Source organism: Pristiophorus japonicus, chromosome 15, assembly GCF_044704955.1.
Source record: "Pristiophorus japonicus isolate sPriJap1 chromosome 15, sPriJap1.hap1, whole genome shotgun sequence".
Lineage (NCBI taxonomy): Eukaryota > Metazoa > Chordata > Chondrichthyes > Pristiophoridae > Pristiophorus > Pristiophorus japonicus.
In genome coordinates, this window is record NC_091991.1 from 2,558,560 (window position 1) to 2,583,536 (window position 24,977).

Below are 24,977 nucleotides of genomic sequence, written 5' to 3' on the forward strand. Positions count from 1 at the left end.
GGGCGAGAGAGATGAGGCAGTTGCAAAGGTGCTGCAACACAGGCAGTTGGGGAGAGGGGGACACGCATGGTGGGAGAAGCTGGAGGAAACAAAAAAAAATGTTGAATTTAGGAGCTTGGGGATCCAGGTGCTGAGGTCTGTGTATGATTCGGGATTAATTAGCAATCCTGGAGGTGGGGCAAAAATGTGGCCATAGTTCGGGTGTGGAAGGAGCATAGTGGGCTGGATGCTTGTGATACAGATGAAGGGGGAAGTTCTTTGGAGAGACAGCAGTCATACTGGGCCATGGAGACCATCAACTTATCTCTGCCCAGCTCTTGAACACAAGAACATGCAAGTATTTGAGAGCAAAAAACTCAAGTACCCATAGGGGATACACACTAAGGTGGGGGTAAATTATAATGACTGAGGTTTTACTGTCATTTCTTAAACTTCCAGTACCTCAACATCCCCCAAGAGTCATTTCCTTGGAAGGTTCAACAGAAAGGGCAAACTGAAATTGAATTAGTTTTGCTTGCAGAGCAAGATGCCTTGGGCTTTCCTTCTCCACACCACAAAAAAGTGCAGCCATTTCAGTTTGTAAAATATCGGCAAGGTGGCGTCCAATGAGTTTTCCCCATTCAGATCTCAATGGGATTATTTGCATGGGGTTTTCTGCATCCTTCTGCGTGCACACCACATGGGGAAGGGGGGGGGGGGGGGGGAGAAGGGGAAGAGGATGGAGCCTTAATGCTGTCCCACCCCCCACTGGAACAGTGCATGCGCACATGACATCACGACCTTCATCGACCTAAAACGTTAACTCTTTCTCTCTTCACAAATACTGCCTGACCTGCCGAGTGTTTTGTCAGAAAGGCTCAATGATGGACACAATCCCCTTCCCCAAGCCAACTCTAGTGGAAGCCCTAGTGCGAGGGTCACTAGTTGGAAGACCAACACAGTTTAATGTATCCGCTGGATCATGATCAGTGCCCTACTCAAGCTCGCTCCCTCCAAAAAGCCACCAATATTATCGCATGTATACCACGTGTTCCAATACCATGTTATACTTACTTTTTCAGAACAATCTCAGAGGCGCCCTTGCTGAACATTTGAAAGCTACCATCAGGGTTCTTCAGCACTGTGCTCATAGATTTTCGCGCAGAGTTGAAGGTATAGACTTTGAACAGTTTCTCTTCTGGAATTTCATTTCGAATTGCCTGGTAGTCTCTCTTCAATTGCAACACAAATCCCAACAAGGCACATTCTGTCTTATTGCCAACATGACGGGGCAAGCCACCTTCTTTCTCAGGAGGCTGTGAAGTTAGATCAATGATATATGTACTCAATCTTACAGGATTTTATCCAAATCAAGTTAGAGTATAAAGCTTCAGCGTTGCAACACAAACAAATGTCAAAAAACAAGAATATGCATTTAAGGCAGTCAACACAATGCAATTTAAATTTCTAACAAGCTATTCAAGGTTTGCTCTGGGATTACACAAGAACATAATTAGGAGCAGGACTAGGCCATTCAGCTCCACGAACCTGCTCCACCATTCAATATCATGGCTGATCTACTTCAACTCCACTTTCCTCATATCCCTCGATTCCCTTAATATTCAAAAAAAAAATCAATCAGTCCTGAATATACTCGACAACTGAGCCTCCACAGCCCTCTGGGGTAGAGAATTCCAAAGATTAGTAGCACCCTGAGTTGGGGGCATTTGCAACTGGATCACTGCCTTGTAATTTACTCAACTAATATACTCTAATTCCAGCTATCCAAAAGGAGTAAAACAATTTAAAACCCAAATACAAAATCCTCAGAATATATGCAATACATTACATGCCCCTTATGCAAGAGCCTTTATGACTCATTAATGCTGAATAATTGATATCATACACTTCAAGGATGAAACAATGCACAAGAATCCCAACATACCAGTATCTTGGTAGTGTAAGCAGAGTTCACAGCTATTCCTGCAATAAGTTTGTCCAAAACATTCTCAGGAAGTGTGTCTGGATCTGGAATTATCTTGTAGTACTGGTCGCCACAATATGCTTGAACCACAGTCATTCTGTTCATTGTGAGTGTTCCAGTCTTGTCCGAACATATAGCTGTTGCATTGCCCATTGTTTCACAAGCATCCAGATGTCTGACCAAGTTATTATCTTTCATCATTTTCTGCAGTTGGAAAGATGTGTGTTTATTAGTAGCATTGTGCAAGAACGTACACACTATGTGATACAACCCATTTAAAACCATTGACTCCCCATTAAGCAACACCTCGATTTCAAAATTCTCATCCTGGTTTACAAATCCCTCCAGGGCCTCGCCCCTCCCTATCTCTAATCTCTAATCTCTTTCAGCCCCTTAATCCCACGAGATGTCTACATTCCTCAAATTCTGCCCTCTTGAGCAGCTCTGATTATAATCGCTCAACCATCAGTGATCGTACCTTCAGCTGCCTGGGCCCCAAGCTCTGGAACTCCCTCCCTAAACCTCGCCGCCTCTCTTTCCTCTTTTAAGACGCTTCTTAAAACCTATTTCTCTGACCAAGATGTAATGTGGCTCGGTGTAAATTTGCATGTGTCTTATAACACTGCTGTGAAGCGCCTTGGGAAGTTTTACTACGTTAAAGGTGCTATATAAATAAAAGTAGTTGTCAAACTAGCGCCATATTTTGACAGAACAATTTTCCAAGGAGTAAATTACACTGCCCATAATCCTGCTGGGATTCTAATTTATTTCCCCCATTTACTGGTGCTGATTGCATCACCAATGGGACACAAAGCTGCATTTCCTAAGATATCAAAATGCAGATGATTCCAAGCTTGCCCAAACTGAATGTTCCAACACACAAGAGTCAGTCAGATTTGACTGGCAGGAAGACAAGATTTCTCACAAATTACAGAATGACTTTGTATCAAAGTGTTGATCACATCATACTGATCAGATCTGATGACCATGCAATGGCCCAACTCGAAGCAAATGCGCATTGACGTTGGGTTAGAACAGAAATTGGGCGTGGCTGTTTTATCCTTGTGGATCAATAGTCAGTCATTCCTGGTGTAGAATCACAAGGCTCGCACTACAACTACTGGACAGCAGCTGCTGCATATGGAATATATAAATAAGAGTCACAGCATTACACAGGGAGGGAGGGTAAGAGGAGGAAAACTGTGGTTAGCTACACATGAAAGTTTAAATTCAGCAAGGTTTCAGTTATGGAGTTTCTATTATAGCTTACCTTTACAGAATAAGCCAACGAGATTGTAACAGCAAGTGGAAGACCCTCTGGAACGGCCACAACCAGGACAGTAACACCAATGATGAAGAATTTAACTAAATACTGGATGTAAATTGGTGTACATTCAGTCAGCCAAGGACGTTGCTGGACCCAAAATGTATTAATTACAAAGTACAGAACAAGAATGATAACTGTAACAGCAGACATCACCAATCCTATGGAAGAAAAATAGATCAATAGCATTACAATGTGGAAATTAGAGGCAACACTTGATGGAACGCAAAATACTATGGGCTCAATTTTCCCTAGTATTTGCAGGTTTTTTTCCTGACCCAACTTAAAAATCCCATTTCCCCAATCAATTTGCACCAGCGTAACTCATTTAGTTACTTTTTTTTTTAAGGTAAGTTTTTTTTTCTCAAAAGGGGGCGTTACCAGCCACCTATGCCAATTCTGGCCATTTAGGGAACTTTGGCTAGCTGATAGTTACTCCATTTCTACTTAGGCCAGCGTATGTGACCTCTCGAGAAACCCTTGGAGAGCTAAAGAAATCGGCGCAGGTAAGGAAATCGGAGGCCATTCGGCCTGGGCTAAGGGCGGGAAGTGGAGCGGACCTGGACCGGCTCTCTCGGGACCAGAGAGGCTCGGTGGGGAGGGAGTGCACTGACCGGCACTCAGGGGAACAGCGGAACGGACCGAGAAGGCACGCACCAGTGGGCCGGAGAGTCGCGGCAGGGGAGGGAGCGCACTGACTGGCACTCACTCGTGGGCCACAGCAGACACAGTATTTATGTGGCTGGTCCAGTTAAGTTTCTGGTCATTGGTGACCCCCAGGATGTTTATGGTGGAGTATTCAGCGATAGTAATGCCGCTGAATGTCAAGGGTCGATGGTTAGACTCTCGATTATTTTAGATAGTCATTGCCTGGCACTTGTGTGGCGTTAGAGGGAATTAGATGTGGTCCTTGCGGCTAGGGGGATCGGGGAGTATGGAGAGAAAGCAGGAAATGGGTACTGAGTAGAATGATCAGCCATGATCTTATTCAATGGTGGTGCAGCCTCGAAGGGCCTACTCATGCACCTATTTTCTATGTTTCTATGACCAGGAAGGCACCTCACTCGGGGACCGGAGAGCTCTACTGCGCACGTACGGCCATTTCAGCGACATCAAGAACGTCAGTTCCCCCCCCCTGCATGAACAGAAGGCCCGGCTCCTTTTTCCAGCAGACCGCAGGCTCCACCCCCGAAGCGACTGGCCAAGCTGCGTGGCTCCACATTACAGCACAAACATCAGGGAAACTTTGGACAAGTTTTTCGCGAATTTCTTGACCTAAATAAGCAGCACAACTCTGGCAATACGCCAGAAAATGGGCTTGGGGAAAATTGAGCCTCATGTGTCTACATTACTCAGCATCCTTTATAATCTCTTGAATTGTGTGTAAAAATGGTACTCAAGGTACTGCACAGACCATAGCTCATACCTGGCGAGTCAGAACCAAATAAATGAGAATATGAATTACCTACAGTTAGAAACATTGCAGCAAAATTTATGCAAGAGTATTCAATAGTTTTATCAAAATAAGGACAGACACGTGTACTATTTGCCAGAACTGTGCCTCAAGACGATGCAAAATTAACAAATGTCCAAATGCTGCGGAGGAGGATGCTGAATAGGTCCTCAGGGAGCAGGACTAATGCGCTTGAAAAGTCTCCAGTGCCAGCACATCGAGATTTATACACAGCTGACCTGTTCATTATGAGTGTGGCATAATACAGGGCTGCACGCTAAACTGTGAGCTGCTGTATTCTGCACACCACTGAGGGCTGTGGGGATAGTGTCAGGTCCTCCAGTCTCGAGCTGGATCTGGAGAATTACTGAAGCTGGTTACAGTCTTTGCATCCTTTTCAAATGGTTACATACTGGTCAGTGCTTGCGCAGCTGAATAGTTAGACACCAGGGCCCCAAGTTTCCACACGCTACAAAACGGGCGCCCCTCCGAGCTGGGCGTCCGTTTTTCGCGCCGGAAAAAAAACCGCGCGATTCTGGAGCGCCCTGCAGCTCGACGCGGCGCCCAGGGGGGCGGAGCCTACCATTCGTGCCGATTTTGTAAGTGGGAGGGGGCGGGTACCATTTAAATTAGTTTTTTTCGTGCAGGCAACCCTGCGTGTGCACGTTGGAGCGTTCGCGCACGCACAGTGTGAAGGAAACATTGGCACTCGGCCATTTTTGTAGTTCTTTGTAGCTGTTTAATTTTTGAACATTTTTTAATAAAAGCACATTGCCCTTCCATGATCAGCTCTGAGGCTTCTTGCAGCAGTGAGAAGGCTGCAGGAAGCCTCAGAAAGTTGAGGCAACCGTTTCCTGACGGCCTTCCCTCTCCGCCGTCTGGAACGGCTGCCTCCGCCCCTGCTGCGGTCGGTCAGTCGGGCCCGCACTCCCTCCCCCCTGATTTTTTAGTGCAGACAAGGTTTTTTCAGTTCTACAAAAATCTTCACTTGCTCCATTCTAAGTTAGTTTGGAGTACGTTTTCACTGTGGAAACTTTGAAATCAGGCATCAGTGGCCGGACACGCCCCCTTTTGAAGAAAAAATTCTGTTCCAAAGTGAAACTGTTCTAACTGACTAGAACTGCAGAAAAAAAAAGTGGAGAATTGCGATTTCTAAGATAGTCCGTTCTCCACCAGTTGCTCCTAAAAATCAGGCGCAAATCATGTGGAAACTTGGGCCCCAAGTCTCGACACACACTGCGGCGGCAAGGAAACAAACTTCAAAAGTGGAAAACAGGCCAGTTAACAAATTATGCCAAGGAATCCAAAACTAATGGGTGGGTTCAGGTGCTAGGATATTTTGTCAGATTAATAGTCACCATTTGCCACAACCAATTATTTTATCAATATTCATTGTTCATAGTTGAACTCCCAATTCCACTCCGCTTAAAAATTACTAGATATGTTCAGCAAAAACAATTAATTTCAAACTGAATTTGAAATTAAAACTATATCCATCACTAGGCTCAGGCATGTTCTTGGACTAAAAATCAAAAACACGTTTTTCCAGAGTGCGTGTGGGGACGTATTTCACAGGCCCATTAAATACCATGAAACAGGCTGGAACCACAAGTACCGATATCACATCCATGTAATTCTGTACAAACATTCAGAGATCAAGATTAAGGAAAAATTTTAGTATTAATGAAAAATAATTTAATTTTCATACCTGCTTTTCCAATCTGAACTGCCAATTTGGTGAGCTTTCCTTGGAGTACAGACTTTTCTTTTTTGGGGATGTTTGACTTCTTTTTCTCACTTCCGTCATCAGCTGCTTCGTCACTTTTCAATGGCTGCATTTCCATAGCTGCCCCATCTTGTGCTTTAGCTGAAAAATGCAAGCAGCATGGTCATAATTTGAAAGCACAATCTGATTCTCAAGGCTAAAAGGGCCTGGAATTTCTAATTACTGGCTAGCCACAGAAAACTATTTTACTGATTGCCAACTTAGGCAATGTTGGCTAGGAGGGCGAGGGGCAGCAATAAACTTAGAAAGGCTAGAGGTTCACTAGGGATGAGGGATTTTAGTTATGAGAAGTTGGAAAAGTTAGGACTGTTCCCCTTGGAACAGAGACGGTTAAGAGGTGACCAAATAGAGGTTTAAAATGATGAGGTTTGGATAGAGTAAATAAGATAAAAATGATTCCCTCTGGCGAGTGGGTCAACAACCAGATATTTAAAATAGGCAAAAGATCTAGAGGGGATTGCAAATCACTAACTAATCCCAAGTGACAAGTGTAAGCTTCCTTGTTCAATGAGGCTTCAATGGTGCAGTTGTTAACATAGGAGGAACTGTGTCAAGAACTCAATTTGGAACTATGCCAAGGTTACAATTCAGAACTAGGGAAGGCTTATTTGGGAACATTCATCTTGTGGGAGTGTCCAAATTAACAGGAATGGGGGCTATGAAATTTCAGCACTATATTTCAATTTCCCAATGTAACCACAACATTTGAACTACCAAGGACAGTATCTTTCTCAAATGCCCACGGTACAGCTTTCTGCACATGGACAGTTTACTCCAATAACCTTTATAAATGGAACATTCGACATTAGTTTATAAATAAAACATAGATCAGGAATGGTTTCCAGGTGCATTTTAAAAGGTTCTGAAGGCTCAGTAAACAGTACCGTAGATCAGACCAAGGCTTCTTAGTGTTTCATGTTTACCTTTGTTTCGATTTTCTACAGCTCCATCTTGCTTTTTATCTAAAGAAAAGAGCAGTTAAGCAATTAGATTAACTCAATTTATACATTTACATACCCCATGAGTCATTTAAGTGTCATGGGAATTGATTTTTGCAGATACTGAGCACATGTTACTGTTCCTCAAAGTTAGGTGTGATTGTGCACTCCTTGCAAAAGGATTCACACCTTCAGTGTGAGGTTGATTCATGATGAAAGTATTTAAAATCTTAACATATTGGAGGTCCAGGAAGTAACAAAATCAAGATAGAGGTAACAAGGCTAAATGATTTAGCATTCCTGTACTAAAAGCTTACATAAAAGTTTAAACCAGCTCAAACTGCACAGCTTGATAAGACTGCTGACTTGTCCAGCCAGTACTGCCCTACCCGCCACTTGTTGTCTCACGGTGAAGAAAGCTGGGCACTCAGTTATTGCACATGGTTCAGCAGGTCAGGGCCATGAGGGGGAGAAGCATGCGGCGACCTGGCCTGGAAATCGGGGCGGTCCCAGCCTGCAAGACCATCAGCAGGCCGGGGCCATTAGAGGGAGCAGTGTGCGGCGACATACCATGGCAGGGAGCAGCGCGTGCCGCTGCAGGAGGGAGACGGCTGATTGCAGTACGGGCAGGTACAGCAGGAGCGGTGAGGTTGGGGCAAAGGAGCAGCAAGAGTTCGTAGAGGGATGTGATCAGGGCCCAGGAGGCCAGAGAGTTTGGGGCACAGAAGATGCGAGGGCTCGGGGCAGCACGGGCCAGCCCACACTGCGATGTGTGTACGCACTAGTTCCGTGCAGCAGAGCTGGTCTCCAGTTGTCTTTGTTAATTCTCGCCACTGGACCAAGATCTAGCTCTGTCAAGCTCATGTGGTGGCTGGTGTGCAACAGCCACCACACGTTAAAAAAATCCACACAGGTATCTTCCACCCTTCAGGATGTAGTGCAGGATCCAGAATATTAGGTCCTTCATTGAAACACCTGGGAACTCATCCCTTTTCAGCGTGGAAGCAAGTCATCCTCGTTTCAAGGGACTGCCTATGATGACCACCTGTCAGGGCACTTGCTAGCAGGGTTATCTGGAGCCAAAATAGATCTGAACCAATCAAATTTCCAGATAGTGGACAGCACTGAATGACCTTCAACAGGATTTCAAGGACTCTAGCAATGCGAAGCACAGTTTTAGTTGGTGGACGGCCTGTTTCGATATTAGATATATGTCTCTTCCCAAGATTGTCATTCTCTCATGATTGTTCTGGTATTTTTGCCTCAAGACAGTCAACAGAAATCTAAATAGAACCCAATCTAGCAATATGGCTGTCACCCGACAGTTGTTCATTGAAGAGAATCTTGTGACAACAGCAAAACAAAAAGGAATAATCAGGGACCAACTAGAATCAGTAGCATGCTCAATTGTAAAGGGACAAAAAGCCTGATAAAACTAGTCCTAACCTGCTCAAAGGGACCACTCCCCAAAAAATGACTTGTAGGGGAGCAAACCTGATATCCTTCCGAAGATGGATGATGCCAGGTTTGGACAATGGCATAGAAACAGGAACATAGAAAATAGGTGCAGGAGGTCATTTGGCCCTTCGAGCCTGCACCACCATTCAATATCATGGCTGATCATTCACCTCAGTACCCCTTTCCTGCTTTCTCTCCATACCCCTTGATCCCTTTAGCAGTAAGGGCCATATCTAACTCCCTCTTGAATATATCCAATGAACTGGCATCAACAACTCTCTGCAGTAGGGAATTCCACAAGTTCACAACTCAGTGAAGAAGTTTCAGTCCTAAATGTCCTACCCCTTATCCTAAGACTGTGTCCCCTGGTTCTGGACTTTCCCAACATCGGGAACATTCTTCCCGCATCTAACCTGTCCAGTCCCGTCAAAATCTTACACGTTTCTATGAGATCCCCCCTCATCCTTCTAAAATCCAGTGTATAAAGGCCCAGTTGATCCAGTCTCTCCTCATGTGTCAGTCCTGCCATCCCTGGAATCAGTCTGGTGAACCTTCGCTGCACTCCCTCAATAGCAACAACGCCCTTCCCCAGATTAGGAGACCAAAACTGAATATTCCAGGTGAGGTTTCACCAAGGCCCTGTACAACTGCAGTAAGACCTCCTTGCTCCTATACTCAAATCTCCTAGCTATGAAGGCAAACATACCATTTGCCTTCACCACCTGCTGTACATGTATGCCAACTTTCAATGACTGATGAACCATGACACCCAGATCTCGTTGCACCTCCCCTTTTCCTAATCTGCCACCATTCAGATAATATTCTGCCTTCATGTTTTTGCCCCCATCTTGATCTTAAGTGTAGTTGGTAGAAAGCAGTCTATGCAACTATGAAAAACCCAGAACTCAGCTATTGCAAGTCATCCGAGCTGCTTGGTAGATATTGAAAGTGCAGGTTGGCACATGCTGGTGGAGTCGATGTGCAATCGGACGGCTCCAAAGCAACATGCTCAGAATAGAGGCCCTTTCCAAAGATAGCTGGAGGTTGCAACATGGGGATTCAATTAATACACTGCAAGGAGATATTGGTACCAATTGTTTAGATGAGCTCCGTGATACTGAAGCATAAAAGCTGGAAGCAGCAAGGTTTTTGCATATAACTGGGAAATGTACAAATTCCATGGAAGATGGGGTTTGGCTCTTCCTGAATAAGCCTAACTGAATCCATAAACTTTTAAAAGGAAGCATATAAATATTTGAAGAAAAAAAATAAAAGGATATGGTAATGGTACTAAGTGCTTGAAAGCCAGAGCAGGCAGTGGTCCAAATGGACCTGCTGTTGCAAAATTCTATAATACTACAACGAGATGGCCTCACGTCAAAGATAAATGCGAATGACTTACGCCAGCTCTGCATCGCTGCTTTGTTGGGATGTGTGTTGAAGGATCAGTACCAATGCAGATGATGTTTCCAATGAAACTCAGCAAGAAAATTGACCAGAATTTCCTGGAACTTTTCAGCATAACTACGGCATCTTGTGTTTGCGAGGAAATTTACGGGTAACTAGTTTACACCGGATCAGTATGCACAAAATTCCGATCGTCTGTGGCTCTTCCGCTGAAACCTTCAGAGATAGCTCCGCCCCGTGCGAGAGGGGGACTTGAGTTTCCTGCATTACGCCAGTAATTTGCTTTACACCCATATATAGGGGTGTAGCTCAGCCCAAACCTCAGACTTGGGGAGTTTGATGCTAATTATTTTAATTTTTAAAAATCTGAGGCCCGCATTACACTTAACCAAACTGCTCAGTCCAGCTCACTGAACATTTTTTGGACTAGTCTACAAGTTCACTTCAGCAAGATTGACATAACATTTCTGTGGAGAGGAAATTCTAAGCCACTATATTTTGCAGGCTAACATTGGGAAGCCTGATACAGGAAACCAACAGGACCCTATTACTAGTTGCGTGCTTGCTAAAGAAAGGCTCGTGCAAGAATTCAGTGACTGAGTCATTGGCCTTCCCTCTCGGAGTGGGGTCCATACTCAGCCCAGAAAGATAGGATAAAAGTCTGCTAAGTCATTAGTTATAATACTGGCTACATGAACAAGTCTGAACATCCTCAATCCAGTTCCAAGCAGGTATAGATCCAGAGCACTAAAGGGCATTGACCCAGAATGCAAATAAAAAGTCAAGTGCAATGATTCCTAATTTGATAAGCTTAGGCCACAAGGCAGCTGGTGTAGGAAACATTAAACGAGCTGTCCTATTGCATTGGTGAGGTTAGAGCCAAGACACATCGTTGGGACCTTTAATCTGCATCTAAATTGTGCTATTCCTGACCATTGAGGTGCTGCTATTTGGTGCAAGATATGGAAAGTGTTCTATTCCTCAGCACGAACATGTGTCACCTTAGAGCACAATTAGCTTGGCCCAGTTGGGAGCACTTCTGCCTCAGCAAGTTGTGGGTTCACATGCCACAAGACTTGAAATCCTAATTTAGGCTGACATTCTGGTGCAGTACTTGGGGAGTGCTGCAGGAAGAGTGTCACCCATCATACGAGATCAAAACAAAAAGGTGCTACCTATGTGTGCAGATGGATACAAACGTCCTGTAGTACAATTCAGGAGAGTAGGGAGTCTCCCAGTGTGGTGGCCAACACATCTCCCTCAACCAACCAATCAGATTAACTGGTCATTCATCTGACTGCCATTTGACACATGTTGCTGGCATAGAATGGCTACCTCATTTGCCTACAAAATAATCACTGCAAATAACTGATATACTTAAGATAGTTTGGTGTGTTAAGTGCTATACAAATGCAAGTATTTTTTCTTCTTCACAATGTCAAAATAAAGGTTGCAAATAAGGAGCTGAGTCAGGACATATTTTAAAAAGGAAGCATTCTTGACTGAATCATTACAAGCACCCTGAACAATGTCAATCATCAAGGGGTAGACTCATCACACGGAATTGGGAGGGGGGCGGGGGGTGATAGGATTTTACCCAATTCAATCACAAACAGCCCTTCAATGCCTCAACAGGTAGGGCAGTCTTAACTGGATTAGTGGTGAAAGAAAAACACTTGCATTTATATCGAGCCTTTCATGACAACCGGATGTCCTAAAGTGTAGTCACTGTTGTAATGTAGGAAATGCGGCAGCCGATTTGCACAAGCTCCCACAAATAGCAATGTGATAATGATCAGATAATCTGTTCTGGTGATATTGATTGATATACATTGGCCAGGACACCAGGGATAACTCCCCTGCTCTTCCTCGAAATAGTGCCATGGGATCTTTTAAGTCCACCCGAGCACACAGACGGGGCCTCGATTTAACGTCTCATCCGAAAGATGGCATCTCCAACAATGCAGCACTGCACTGAAGTGTCAGCTTGGATTTTTATGATCTGGAAAGGGACTTGAACCCACAACCTTGATTCAGGCGAGTGGGTTACCAACAGAGCCGCAGCTGACAGTAGCAGCTGTTGTGGTGTAGGAAACGCTGCAGCCAATTTTCACACAGCAAGATCCCATAAGCAGCAATGAGGTAATGACCAGCTCATCTATTAGGTGCTGGATGAGGGATGAAGATTGGACAGAAATATTGGGAAGTTTACCAGCATGCACTGACATTGGCGAAGTCCAGCAGTACCCCAAGCATACTCCTGGGCTCTTACCAAGCACCATTCATGTACCCTAAAAAAGGAGTGTATGTGCTCAAGCAAAAACTCGATTTATTGGTAGCTCAGATTACAAACTCAAACCAGTGCTACACTCAACATTGCACAGGTCACTGAACATATTCTGGACAAAAGCATCACAGGCATGGTCACCATAAAAGGTTGTCATTAGGAATTTTTTTTAAATAATTAAATCACGGGCAAACATTTGGCCAATTTATTTAGTGGGAGTTTTAATTATTTTGTTAGCATGTTTAAAGTACTTCACTCAGCTGACAATCAAAAAAAATTATACAGGTTGAACCTCTGGCACCCTCAGGACCTGACTGGTGCCAAACCAGAGAATTTTCCAAACCAGGGGGAGAATCAGCGCTGGTGATCAGAGTGAGGGAGGAGAGATGGGGAATGTTGATTGGTCATTTCTTTGCCTGTCTTGGGTCTGACGCCCCTTCACTGCACCACCAAGTCCCACAATGAGGAAGTAGAGAGAGACGCTGAGCGTCATGGGAGTGCTTAACAGTGAGCACCGAGCCCAGGCCCAGGCAAGCGGCAGTTCCACAAACTAATGCCGAACCACCGATGTTCCCGGACCAGAGGTTCAACCTGCACTGCAATTACACGACCTTACTCCTAATTTGTGCAGGGCAGCCACAATGCAGAATCCTGGTTGGTAGGATAAGTATTTTGGAGTTCCAAGATGAAAAGCAGAACTCCCTCAGCACAAATAATAAGCAATAGTCATCAAGGAAAGGAAAACTGTATTCAGAAAGCACCTTGCATAAGCTAGGGCCCGAGTTTAACATCTACATTTAACGTCTTGTCCAAAAGATGAGACTGAATTATTTGCTCACGTCGTAGATTATTAACGTTTGAAATACTGCCACCATTTCAAGGTACCATCTCAAACAACTGCCCAATGAGACTTTAGGAACATTTAGCCGTATGCTTACTTTTCTTCCCTTCCTCTTCAGACCCCAGCAAGGTGAAGATGATTCCAGTTTGAGAGTTTACACCAACAGCCGTTACCAACATTCTTCCAGAACCTTCCATTACATGGGTACCTGTAAGTAGACCCGTTAGAGCACATTACTACAAATGTAAAACATTGCTTCATACAATGTCTATTTCAGTACTGTATACTAAACACAGCTGTTAAGCATGAACTTAGGGGTCCATGTTTGTGTACACATACAATCTATATTAATGACTTGGATGAAGGGACCGAGTGTAATGTAACCAAGTTTGCTGATGATACAAAGCTGGGTGGGAAAGTTGAGGAGGATACAAATAATTTGCAACAGGATAATTGACAGACTAAGTGGACAAACATTTGGCAGATGGAGTACAATATGGGAAAGTGAAGTTATCCACTTTTGTAGGAAAAATAAAAAAGCAAATTTAAATGGAAAGATTACAAAATGCTGCAATATAGAGGGACCTAGGAGGCCTTGTGCATGAAACAAAGTGAGTATGCAGGTACAGCAAGTAATCAGGAAGGCAAATGGAATGTTGCCCTTTATTGCAAGGGGGATGGAGTATAAAAGCAGAGTAGTCCTGCAACAACTGTACAGGGTATTGGTGAGGCCACATCTGGAGTACTGCGTGCAGTTTTGGTCTCATTTAAGGAAGGATATACTTGCATTGGAGTCAGTTCAAAGAAGGTTCACTAGGTTGATTCCCAAGATGAAGGGGTTGACTTAAGAAATGTTGCGCCTATACTCATTGGAGTTTAGAAGAATGAGAAGTGATCTTATTGAAACACAAGATAATGAGGGGGCTCGACAAGGTGGCTGCAGAGAGGATTTTTCCCCTCGTGGGGGAATGTAGAACTAGGAGGCATAGTTTCAGAATAAGGAGTCGCCCATTTAGAACCGAGATGAGGAGGAATTTCTTCTGAGTTGTAAATCTTTGAAATTCTCTGCCTCAGAGCTGTGGAGCTGGATCATTGAATATATTTAAGGTGGAGATACAGATTTTTGAGTGATAAGGGAGTGAAGGGTTATGGGGAGCGGGCAGGGAAGTGGAGCTGAGCCCAAGATCAGATCAGCCACGATCTTATTGAATGGCAGAGCAGGCTCGAGGAGCCAAATAGCCGACTCCTGTTCCTATTTCATATGTTCTTATGTACACAATGACCTGGATGGAGAAACCAGCAGTTTTATAGACTAGAGTGCAGGAGGAATACAGGGTGCAGTATCTGTTTGACAGAACAATTCAGACCAGTTACGTAAATGAGCAGACAACTTTAATGCTGGTAAAGGCACATATGCATATTGCAAGATAAAACATGAACCATATACAGTGAATGGAATAGAGTTAGTAAACTTCGAAAAGGACTCTGCAATGACAGTCAACATCAAATGTGCAGCCACATTTTAAAGTGCAATTGGAAAGTTGGGCTATAGAAGATTTCCAACATGCCATGGTATAGAAGTCTGATGGAGGCATTAGAATGCACTGGACAGACCACACTTGGCGAACACTGTGTAAACTTCTAATCACACTTCAAAAAGAGCATGCTTACATTATATAACAAGAAATATGAGCAGGAGTAGGCCACCTGGCCTCTCCAAGCCTACTCCACCATTTAATAAGATCATGGCTGATCTGATCACAGACTCAGCTCCACTTCCCTGCCCGCTCCCCATAACCCTTTATTCCCTTACAGGGAGAACAAAACAGCAAAAATAAAGTGTAAAACGAATGAGCTACAAGATTACAGACATTCAAGCTGTACAGTTTAGAGAAAGGGTGAAGGCATGACCTCATGGAGCTGTATAAAGTAAGTGAACCCAGACATTTAATTCAAGATGACAGCCCAGTGGGACAAAAGCAGTACATTTATATAAATGAAAAGTATATTTAGAACAGATCTAAAAATGCATTTGCTCAAAGGTTGCTAAACATTTGGAATAATCTACCAATTTAATATTCTAGTGGAGGAAAGACATTTGGGTCGTTCAAAATTTAAATGGATGTTGACTGGGTAAGATGGAGCTCGGAATGGACGGCCATCAATGGGTTGAAAGGCCATTGTTTCACCTTTAATATTCTCATGTACTTATATCAAGGATGGATTCAGTTCTGAAATGCAAAAACAGTATCCCTTTTCTGGGTTATTTTTTGCCTACAGCTTGTGTAAAAAGCACCTCCAAATCCATATAGACTTTTACAGAACAGGGATGATCATTTGGCCCATCGTGTCTGTGCTGGCGCTTGGTGCGAGCAATCCAAAACTAAGCTCACTGCCTGGTGTTATACCCATACCATTGCATCATCCATCCTCTGCTTCCAACACGTATCCGGATTCCCCCTTCAAAATGCAATCATCTTGACCTTGACCACTTTGTGGCAAAGCAGTCCATGCTCATGCAGCCCTCTGCAAAAAGACAGTACTCCTAATCTCTCCACTCAGTATTTTAAATTGTTGATACCTAGTCACCAACTGAAGCAAGGAATCAGACTTCCCCTATTCAATATCACAACACTACAATTTTTTTTTTTTTTTTTATAAAGTTAAATATCCTCAGCCCCCTCTGCTCCAGTGGAAATAATCCCAATCTTTCAAGTCTCATAATTACAGTATCCCAACATTGGTAAATTGACACGTTATACTGCGGCTTTAATATCCTTTCTATAATTCGAACCCAATCCCACAGTGCTCTGTGGCTTAACCAACATTTCTCTTTTACTCTTGGCTTCTATATTATTGATAAAACTCCTGATAGGGTTTGCCTTTTTAATTGCTTTATCAACTTGCATGCACGGTCGTAATTGCAAGCTAATGTCCAAAATATGAATTCTTTGTCTGGAAGATGCAACAGAAAAATATAAATAATTTATATTGACGGAGTGGATTTTCATTTTCTTGGAAATGTGCAGACCTGTAGATACACCAGCAAAAGCCTGCATTATACTAGACCATAAACTATGCTTGTGAATTACTGCCCACTTAATGAATACCTGAGCCCTACGTCTTATCAGTTTAAATCTGCACGGCCAAAAGGAAGAGTCATGAAATAGGGCATCAAGAGAAATCCAGTACCTGCAGTCTAACCACCTCAATCTCTCTACAATTAACTCCGAAACAGCACATTAGCATTTATTAGCAGCTTTAATGTACAAAGCACCCGACGCGCCTCACAATGGAAGTTGATACGAAGCAGATGACACTAAAATCGGCTGTGTGGTTGAAGAAAGCTGCGGACTGCAGGAAGACATCAATGAACTGGTCAGGTGGGCAGAACAGTGGCAAATGGAATTCAATCCGGATAAGTGTGAGGTAATGCATTTGGGGAGGGCGAACAAGGCGAGGGAATACACATTAAATGATACCACACTGAGAAGTGTAGAGGAACAAAGGGACCTGGGAATGCAGGCCCACAGATCCCTGAAGGTAGCAGGCCAGGTAGATAAGGTGGCATATGGAATACTTGCCTTTATTAGTCGAGGCATGGAATACAAGAGCAGGGAGGTTATGCTTGAACTGTATAAGACACTGGTTAGACCACAGCTGGAGTACTGCGTGCAGTTCTGGTCACATTACAGGAAAGATGTGATTGCACTGGAAAGGGTGCAGGGGAGATTTACAATATTGCCTGAATTGGAGAATTTTGGCAGTGAGGAAAGATTGGAGATGCTGGGTCTGTTTTCTTTCGAACAGGAGGCTGAGGGGAAACCTTAGAGGTGTATAAAATTATGAGGGGCCTGGAGAGAGAGTGGATAGGAAGGACCTGTTCCCCTTTGCAGAGGGGTCAACAGTCAGGGCGCGTAGATTTAAAGTGTTCAGGGGCAGATTTAGAGGAGATCCGGAGAGAAATGTCTTCACCCAGAGGGTGGTGGGGGTCTTGAACTCCTGAAAGGATGGTAGAGGCAGAATATTTAAAAAGAATTGGTATGTGCACTTGAAGTGCCGTAACCTACAGGGCTACAGATAGAGAGCTGGAAAGTGGGATTGGGCTGGATAGCTCTTGGTCGGCCGGTGCAGACACACCATGGGCTGAAATGGCCTCTTTTCGTGCTGTAAATTTCTATCATTCTATGAAGCCATGGAGGGAGAGGTTAGTGAGTGAAAGGTTGATCAAAATGATGGGTTTGTTCTGGAGAGAAGCAACCAAGGCAGAGGGATCTGAGCATGGGGTCGGGGAAGATGAGTTAGTGGCGAGGAGTGGAGTTTCTATCAAGGGTCAAGAAACAACTTAATTCTTCCCAATATTCAGTTGAAGTGGTCACTCATCCACTTAATATCAGACAGGCAATCTAAAGCAGATTGGCCAAGTTGTCAAGCGAAGTGAATAATAAGTAGAGGCAGAAGCTGACCCTGTGCCTGCAGATGATGCAAGAGCAGCAGGTCTGAGGATAAGGAGAGAGAGGCCCAAAGCTAGAAGATGACAGTGCAGGTGCTAGAGAAGCCATTGCCGAGGTACTCTGGCTAGGCAGGAGATTAACCGCACAAAGGAACTTCATGGGAGCTGGACAACCAAAACGTGATCGAGAAAGATGGAGTAGAAACAGAAAATAGGTGGAGTAGTTCATTCAGCCCTTCGAGCCTGCACCGCCATTCAATATCATGGCTGATCATTCCTTCAGTACCCCTCTCCTTACCCCTTGATCCCCTTAACCATAAGGGCCATATCTAACTCCCTCTTGAATATATCCAATGAACTGGCATCAACTCTCTGCAGCAGGGAATTCCACAGGTTAACATCTCAGTGAAGAAGTTTCTCCTCATCTCATCCTAAATGGCCTACCCCTTATCCTAAGACTGTGTCCCCTGGTTCTGAACTTCCAACATCGGGAACATTCTTCCCACATCTAACCTGTCCAGACCCGTCAGAATTATATGTTTCTGAGATCCCTTATCCTTCTAAACTCGTGAATAAAGGCCCAGTTGATCCAGTCGCTCCTCATGACAGCCCAGTCATCCCTGGAATGAGTCTGGTGAACCTTCACTGAACTCCCTTAACAGCAAGAACATCCTTCCTCAGATTAGGAGACCAAAACTGAACAATATTCCAGGTGAGGTCTCACCAAGGCCCTGTACAACTGTATTAAGACTTCCCTGCTCCTATATTCAAATCCCCTAGCTATGGAAGGCCAACATACCATTTGCCTTCTTTACTGCCAGCTGTACCTGCGTGCACACTTTGTGACTGATGAACCATGACAGGCAGATTTCAATGCACCTCCCCTTTTCCTAATCTGCCGGATTCAGATAATATTCTGCCTTCGTGTTTTTGCCCCCAAAATGGATAACCTCAATTATACACATTATACTGCATCTGCTATGCATTTGCCCACTCACCTACCCTGTACAAGTCACCCTGCAGCCTCTTAGCATCCTCCTCACACCGCCACCCAGTTTAGTGTCATCCACAAACTTGGATATTACACGCTATTCCTTCATCCAAATTGTTAATGTATACTGTAAAGAGCTGGGGTCCCAGCACTGAGCCCTGCAGCACCCCACTAGTCACTGACTGCCATTCTGAAAAGGACCCGTTTATCCCGACTCTCTGCTTCCTGTCTTGTCCACTCTGCTAGTTACATCCTCAAAAAATTCCAGAAGATTCATCAAGCATGATTTCCCTTTCATAAATCCATGCTGACTTGGTCCGATCCTGTCACTGCTTTCCAAATGCGCTATTTCATCCTTAATGATTGATTCCAACATTTTCCCCACTACTGATGTCAGGCTAACCGGTCTATAATTACCTGTTTTCTCTCCCTCCTTTTTTAAAGTGGTGTTACATTAGCTACCCTCCAGTCCATAGGAACTGATCCAGTCAATATACTGTTGGAAAATGATCACCAATGCATCCACTATTTCTAGGGCCACTTCCTTAAGTACTCTGGGATGCAGACTATCAGCCTTTAATCCCATCAATTTCCCCAACACAATTTCCCACCCAATTAGGATATCCTTCAGTTCTTCCTTCTCACTGTCCTAGTACATTCAGGAGGTTATTTGTATCTTCTTTCGTGAAGTCAGAACCAAAGTATTGGTTCAATTGGTCGGTCATTTATTTGTTCCCCATTATAAATTCACCTAAATCCAACTGCAAGGGACCTACATTTGACTTTAATCTTTTTCTCTTCACATCTGTAGAAGCTTTTGCAGTCCATTTATGTTCCCTGCAAGCTTCCTTTCATACTCAATTTTCCCCCTCTTAATTAAACCCTTAGTCCTCCTCTGTTGAATTCTAAATTTTTCCCAGTCCTCAGGTTTGTTGCTTTTTTTTTAAACAATTTATATGCCTCTTCCTTGGCTTTAACACAATCCTTAATTTTCCTTGTTAGCCATGGTTGAGCCACCTTCCCAGTTTTATTTTTACTCCAGACAGGGATGTACAAATGCTGAAGTTCATCCATGTGATCTTTAAATGTTTGCCATTGCTTATCCACCATCAACCCTTTAAGTATCCTCTGCCAGTCTATTCTAGCCAATTCACACCTCATACCATCAAAGTTGCCTTTCCTTAAATTCAGGACCCTAGTTTCCAAATTAACTGTGTCCATCTTAATAAAGAATTTCCCCAAGGAGCCTCACAACAAGATTGCTAATTAGTTCCTTCTCATTACACAATACCCAGTCCAAGATGGCCAGCTCCCTGGTTGGTTCCTCGATGTATTGGACCAGAAAACCATCCCTAATACACTCCAGGAAATTCTCCTCCACCACATTGCTACCAGCTAGGTTAGCCCAATATGTAGATTAAAGTCACCCATGATTACTGCTGTACCTTTTTTGCACACATCCCTCATTTAGAAACATAGAAAATAGGTGCAGTAGACCATTCGGCCCTTCTAGCCTGCACCGCCATTCAATGAGTTCATGGCTGAACATGCAACTTCAGTACCCCCTTCCTGCTTTCTCACCATACCCCTTGATCCCCCTAGTAGTAAGGACTTCATCTAACTCCCTTTTGAATATATTTAGTGAATTGGCCTCAACAACTTTTTGTGGTAGAGAATTCCACAGGGTCACCACTCTCTGGGTGAAGAAGTTTCTCCTCATCTCGGTCCTAAATGGCTTACCCCTTATCCTTAAGACTGTGATCCCTGGTTCTGGACTTCCCCAACATTGAGAACATTCTTCCTGCATCTAACCTGTCTAAACCCATCAGAATTTTAAAAGTTTCTATGAGGTCCCCTCTCATTCTTCTGAACTCCAGTGAATACAAGCCCAGTTGATCCAGTCTTTCTTGATAGGTCAGTCCCGCCATCCCGGGAATCAGTCTGGTGAACCTTCGCTGCACTCAATAGCAAGAATGTCCTTCCTCAAGTTACGAGACCAATACTCCAGGTGTGGCCTCACCAAGGCCCTGTACAACTGTAGCAACACCTCCCTGCCCCTGTACTCAAATCCCCTCGCTATGAAGGCCAACGTGCCATTTGCTTTCTTAACCGCCTGCTGTACCTGCATGCCAACCTTCAATGACTGATGTACCATGACACCCAGGTCTCGTTGCACCTCCCCTTTTCCTAATCTGTCACCATTCAGATAATAGTCTCTGTTTTTACCACCAAAGTGGATAACCTCACATTTATCCACATTATACTTCATCTGCCATGTATTTGCCCACTCACCTAACCTATCCAAGTCACTCTGCAGCCTCATAGCATCCTCCTCGCAGCTCACACTACCACCCAACTTAGTGTCATCCGCAAATTTGGAGATACTACAGTTAATACCCTCATCTAAATCATTAATGTACAGTGTAAACAGCTGGGGCCCCAGCACAGAACCTTGCGGTACCCACTAGTCACGGCCTGCCATTCTGAAAAGTACCCATTTACTCCTACTCTTTGCTTCCTGTCTGACAACCAGTTCTCAAATCCATGTCAGCACACTAATCCCAATCCCATGTGCTTTAACTTTGCACATTAATCTCTTGTGTGGGACCTTGTCGAAAGCCTTCTGAAAGTCCAAATGCACCACATCAACTGGTTCTCCCTTGTCCACTCTACTGGAAACATCCTCAAAAAATTCCAGAAGATTTGTCAAGCATGATTTCCTTTCACAAATCCATGCTGACTTGGACCTATCATGTCACCTCTTTCCAAATGCACTGCTATGACATCCTTACTAATTGATTCCATCATTTTACCCACTACTGATGTCAGGCTGACCGGTCTATAATTCCGTTTTCTCTCCCATCTTTTTTTAAAAAGTGGGGTTACATTGGCTACCCTCCACTCGATAAGAACTGATCCAGAGTCAATGGAATGTTGGAAAATGACTGTCAATGCATCCGCTATTTCCAAGGCCACCTCCTCAAGTACTCTGGGATGCAGTCCATCAGGCCCTGGGGATTTATCGGCCTTCAATCCCATCAATTTCCCGACTAATAAGGATTTCCCCCAGTTCCTCCTCCTTACTCGACCCTCTGACCCCTTTTATATCCGGAAGGTTGTTGTGTCCTCCTTAGTGAATACCGAACTAAAGTACTTGTTCAATTGGTCTGCCATTTCTTTGTTCCCCATTATGACTCCCCCTGATTCTGACTGCAGGGGATCTACGTTTGTCTTTACTAACCTTTTTCTTTTTACATATGAGAGAAACTTTTGCAATCCGTCTTAATGTTCCCTGCAAGCTTCTTCTCGTACTCCATTTTCCCTGCCCTAATCAAACCCTTTGTCCTCCTCTGCTGAGTTCTAAATTTCTCCCAGTCCCCAAGTTCGCTGCTATTTCTGGCCAATTTGTATGCCACTTCCTTGGCTTTAATACTATCCCTGATTTCCCTTGATAGCCACGGTTGAGCCACCTTCCCTTTTTTATTTTTACGCCAGACAGGAATGTATAATTGTTGTAGTTCATCCATGTGGTCTCTATAAATGTCTGCCATTGCCCATCCACAGTCAACCCCTTCAGTATCATTCGCCAATCTATCCTAGCCAATTCACGCCTCATACCTTCAAAGTTACCCTTCTTTAAGTTCTGGACCATGGTCTCTGAATTAACTGTTTCATTCTCCATCCTAATGCAGAATTCCACCATATTATGGTCACTCTTCCCCAAGGGGCCTCGCACGAGATTGCTAATTAATCCTCTCTCATTACACAACACCCAGTCTAAGATGGCCTCCCCCCTAGTTGGTTCCTCAACATATTGGTCTAGAAAACCATCCCTTATGCACTCCAGGAAATCCTCCTCCACCGTATTGCTTCCAGTTTGGCTAGCCCAATCTATGTGCATATTAAAGTCACCCATTATAACTGCTGCACCTTTATTGCATGCACCCCTAACTTCCTGTTTGATGCCCTCCCCAACATCACTACTACTGTTTGGAGGTCTGTACACAACTCCCACTAACATTTTTTGCCCTTTGATGTTCTGCAGCTCTACCCATATAGATTCCACATCATCCAAGCTAATGTCCTTCCGAACTATTGCATTAATCTCCTCTTTAACCAGCAATGCTACCCCACCTCCTTTTCCTTTTATTCTATCCTTCCTGAATGTTGAATACCCCTGGATGTTGAGTTCCCAGCCCTGATCATCCTGGAGCCACGTCTCCGTAATCCCAATCACATCATATTTGTTAACATCTATTTGCACAGTTAATTCATCCACCTTATCACGGATACTCCTTGCATTAAGACACAAAGCCTTCAGGCTTGTTTTTTTAACACCCTTTGTCCTTTTAGAATTTTGCTGTACAGTGGCCCTTTTTGTTCTTTGCCTTGGGTGTCTCTGCCCTCCACTTTTCCTCATCTCCTTTGTCTTTTGCTTTTGTCTTTGTTTCCCTGTCTTCCTGCATTGGTTCCCATCCCCCTGCCATATTAACTCCTCCCCAACAGCACTAGCAAACACTCCCCCTAGGACATTGGTTCCGGTCCTGCCCAGGTGAAGACCGTCCGGTTTGTACTGGTCCCACCTCCCCCAGAACCGGTTCCAATGCCCCAGGAATTTGAATCCCTCCTTGCTGCACCACTGCTCAAGCCACGTATTCATCTGCGCTATCCTGCGATTCCTACTCTTGACTAGCACGTGGCACTGGTAGCAATCCCGAGATTACTACTTTTGAGGTCCTACTTTTTAATTTAGCTCCTAGCTTCATAAATTCATTTTGTAGGACCTCATCCCTTTTTTTACCTATGTCGTTCGTACCAATGTGCACCACGACAACTGGCTGTTCACCCTCCCTTTTTAGAATGTCCTGCACCCGCTCCGAGACATCCTTGACCCTTGCACCAGGGAGGCAACATACCATCCTGGAGTCTCGGTTGCGGCCGCAGAAACGCCTATCAATTCCCCTCACAATTGAATCCCCTATCACTCTCCCATTCTTTTTCCTGCCCTCCTGTGCAACAGAGTCAGCCACGGTGCCATGAACTTGGCTGCTGCTGCCCTCCCCTGATGAGTCATTCCCCTCAACAGCACTCAAAGCAGTGTATCTGTTTTGAAAGGGGATGACCACAGGGGACCCCTGCACTACTCTTCCTGCTGGTCTTCCATTCCCTAGCTGGCTGTCGACCCTTCTCCTGCGGCAAGACCAACTCGCTACATGTGCTACTCACGTCGTTCTCAGCATCGTGGATGCTCCAGAGTGAATCCACCCTCAGCTCCAATTCCGCAACGCGGTCCGTCAGGAGCTGGAGGCGGATACACTTCCCACACACGTAATCGTCAGGGACACCGGAAGCGTCAGAGTTCTCAGATGGTACAGGAGGAGCATATCACGTGACCGAGCTCCCCTGCCATGACTTAACCCTTAGATACACTTAAATTGGCAACAATGCTAAAGTTTACTCACTGTTATAGGAGAAAAAAGAAAAACTACTCACCAATCCAGCCAATCACTTACCCCCTTGGCTGTGACGTCACCTTTGTGTTTCTTTCTACTTTTTTGCCTTCTCCCTGTAGCTGCACAAGCTCGCCTTTATCGGCCTATCGCTGACCCTGGACTCCCGCTGCTGAGCTCCTGCCTCCTCGACTGACTGATTTCTTGTTTGATGCTGTCTCCAACCTCACTACTATTTGGTGCTCTATACAAAACTCCCACTCGTGTTTTCTGCCCTTTGGAATTCCACAGTTCCACCCATACCAATGTCACATCATCCAGGCTAATGTCCTTCCTTACAATTGCATGGATTTCCTCTTTAACCAGCAACACCACCCCGCCTCCTTTTCCTTTCTGTCTATCCTTTCCAAATGCTGAATACCTCTGGGTGTTGAGTTCCCAGCCTTGGTCACCCTGGAGCCATGTCTCCGTGATGCCAATCGCATCATATCCATTAACTGCTACCTGCGCAGTTAATTCATCCACCTTATTCCAAATACTCCTCACATTGAAGCACAGTGCCTTCAGGCTTGTCTTAACACATTTTGCCCCTTTAGAATTTTGCTGTAATGTGGCCCTTTTTGCCT

General features: G+C 44.4%; 1 protein-coding gene across 4 annotated transcripts in view; it reads right to left on the reverse strand.

Annotated features, from left to right (window-relative positions):
* Window positions 1-24,977, reverse strand: part of LOC139280566 (plasma membrane calcium-transporting ATPase 1-like) — a 145,658-nt gene that overhangs the window by 31,718 nt on the left and 88,963 nt on the right. For all 4 annotated transcript variants that reach the window (XM_070900068.1, XM_070900070.1, XM_070900069.1 and 1 more), the window contains exons 6-11: window positions 13,555-13,665; window positions 7,450-7,488; window positions 6,449-6,607; window positions 3,234-3,448; window positions 1,925-2,167; window positions 1,054-1,295 (exon numbers count right to left, since the gene is read on the reverse strand). In XM_070900068.1, the coding sequence (XP_070756169.1) occupies window positions 1,054-1,295; window positions 1,925-2,167; window positions 3,234-3,448; window positions 6,449-6,607; window positions 7,450-7,488; window positions 13,555-13,665 (1,009 nt within the window). The remainder of the gene's footprint in view (window positions 1-1,053; window positions 1,296-1,924; window positions 2,168-3,233; window positions 3,449-6,448; window positions 6,608-7,449; window positions 7,489-13,554; window positions 13,666-24,977) is intronic.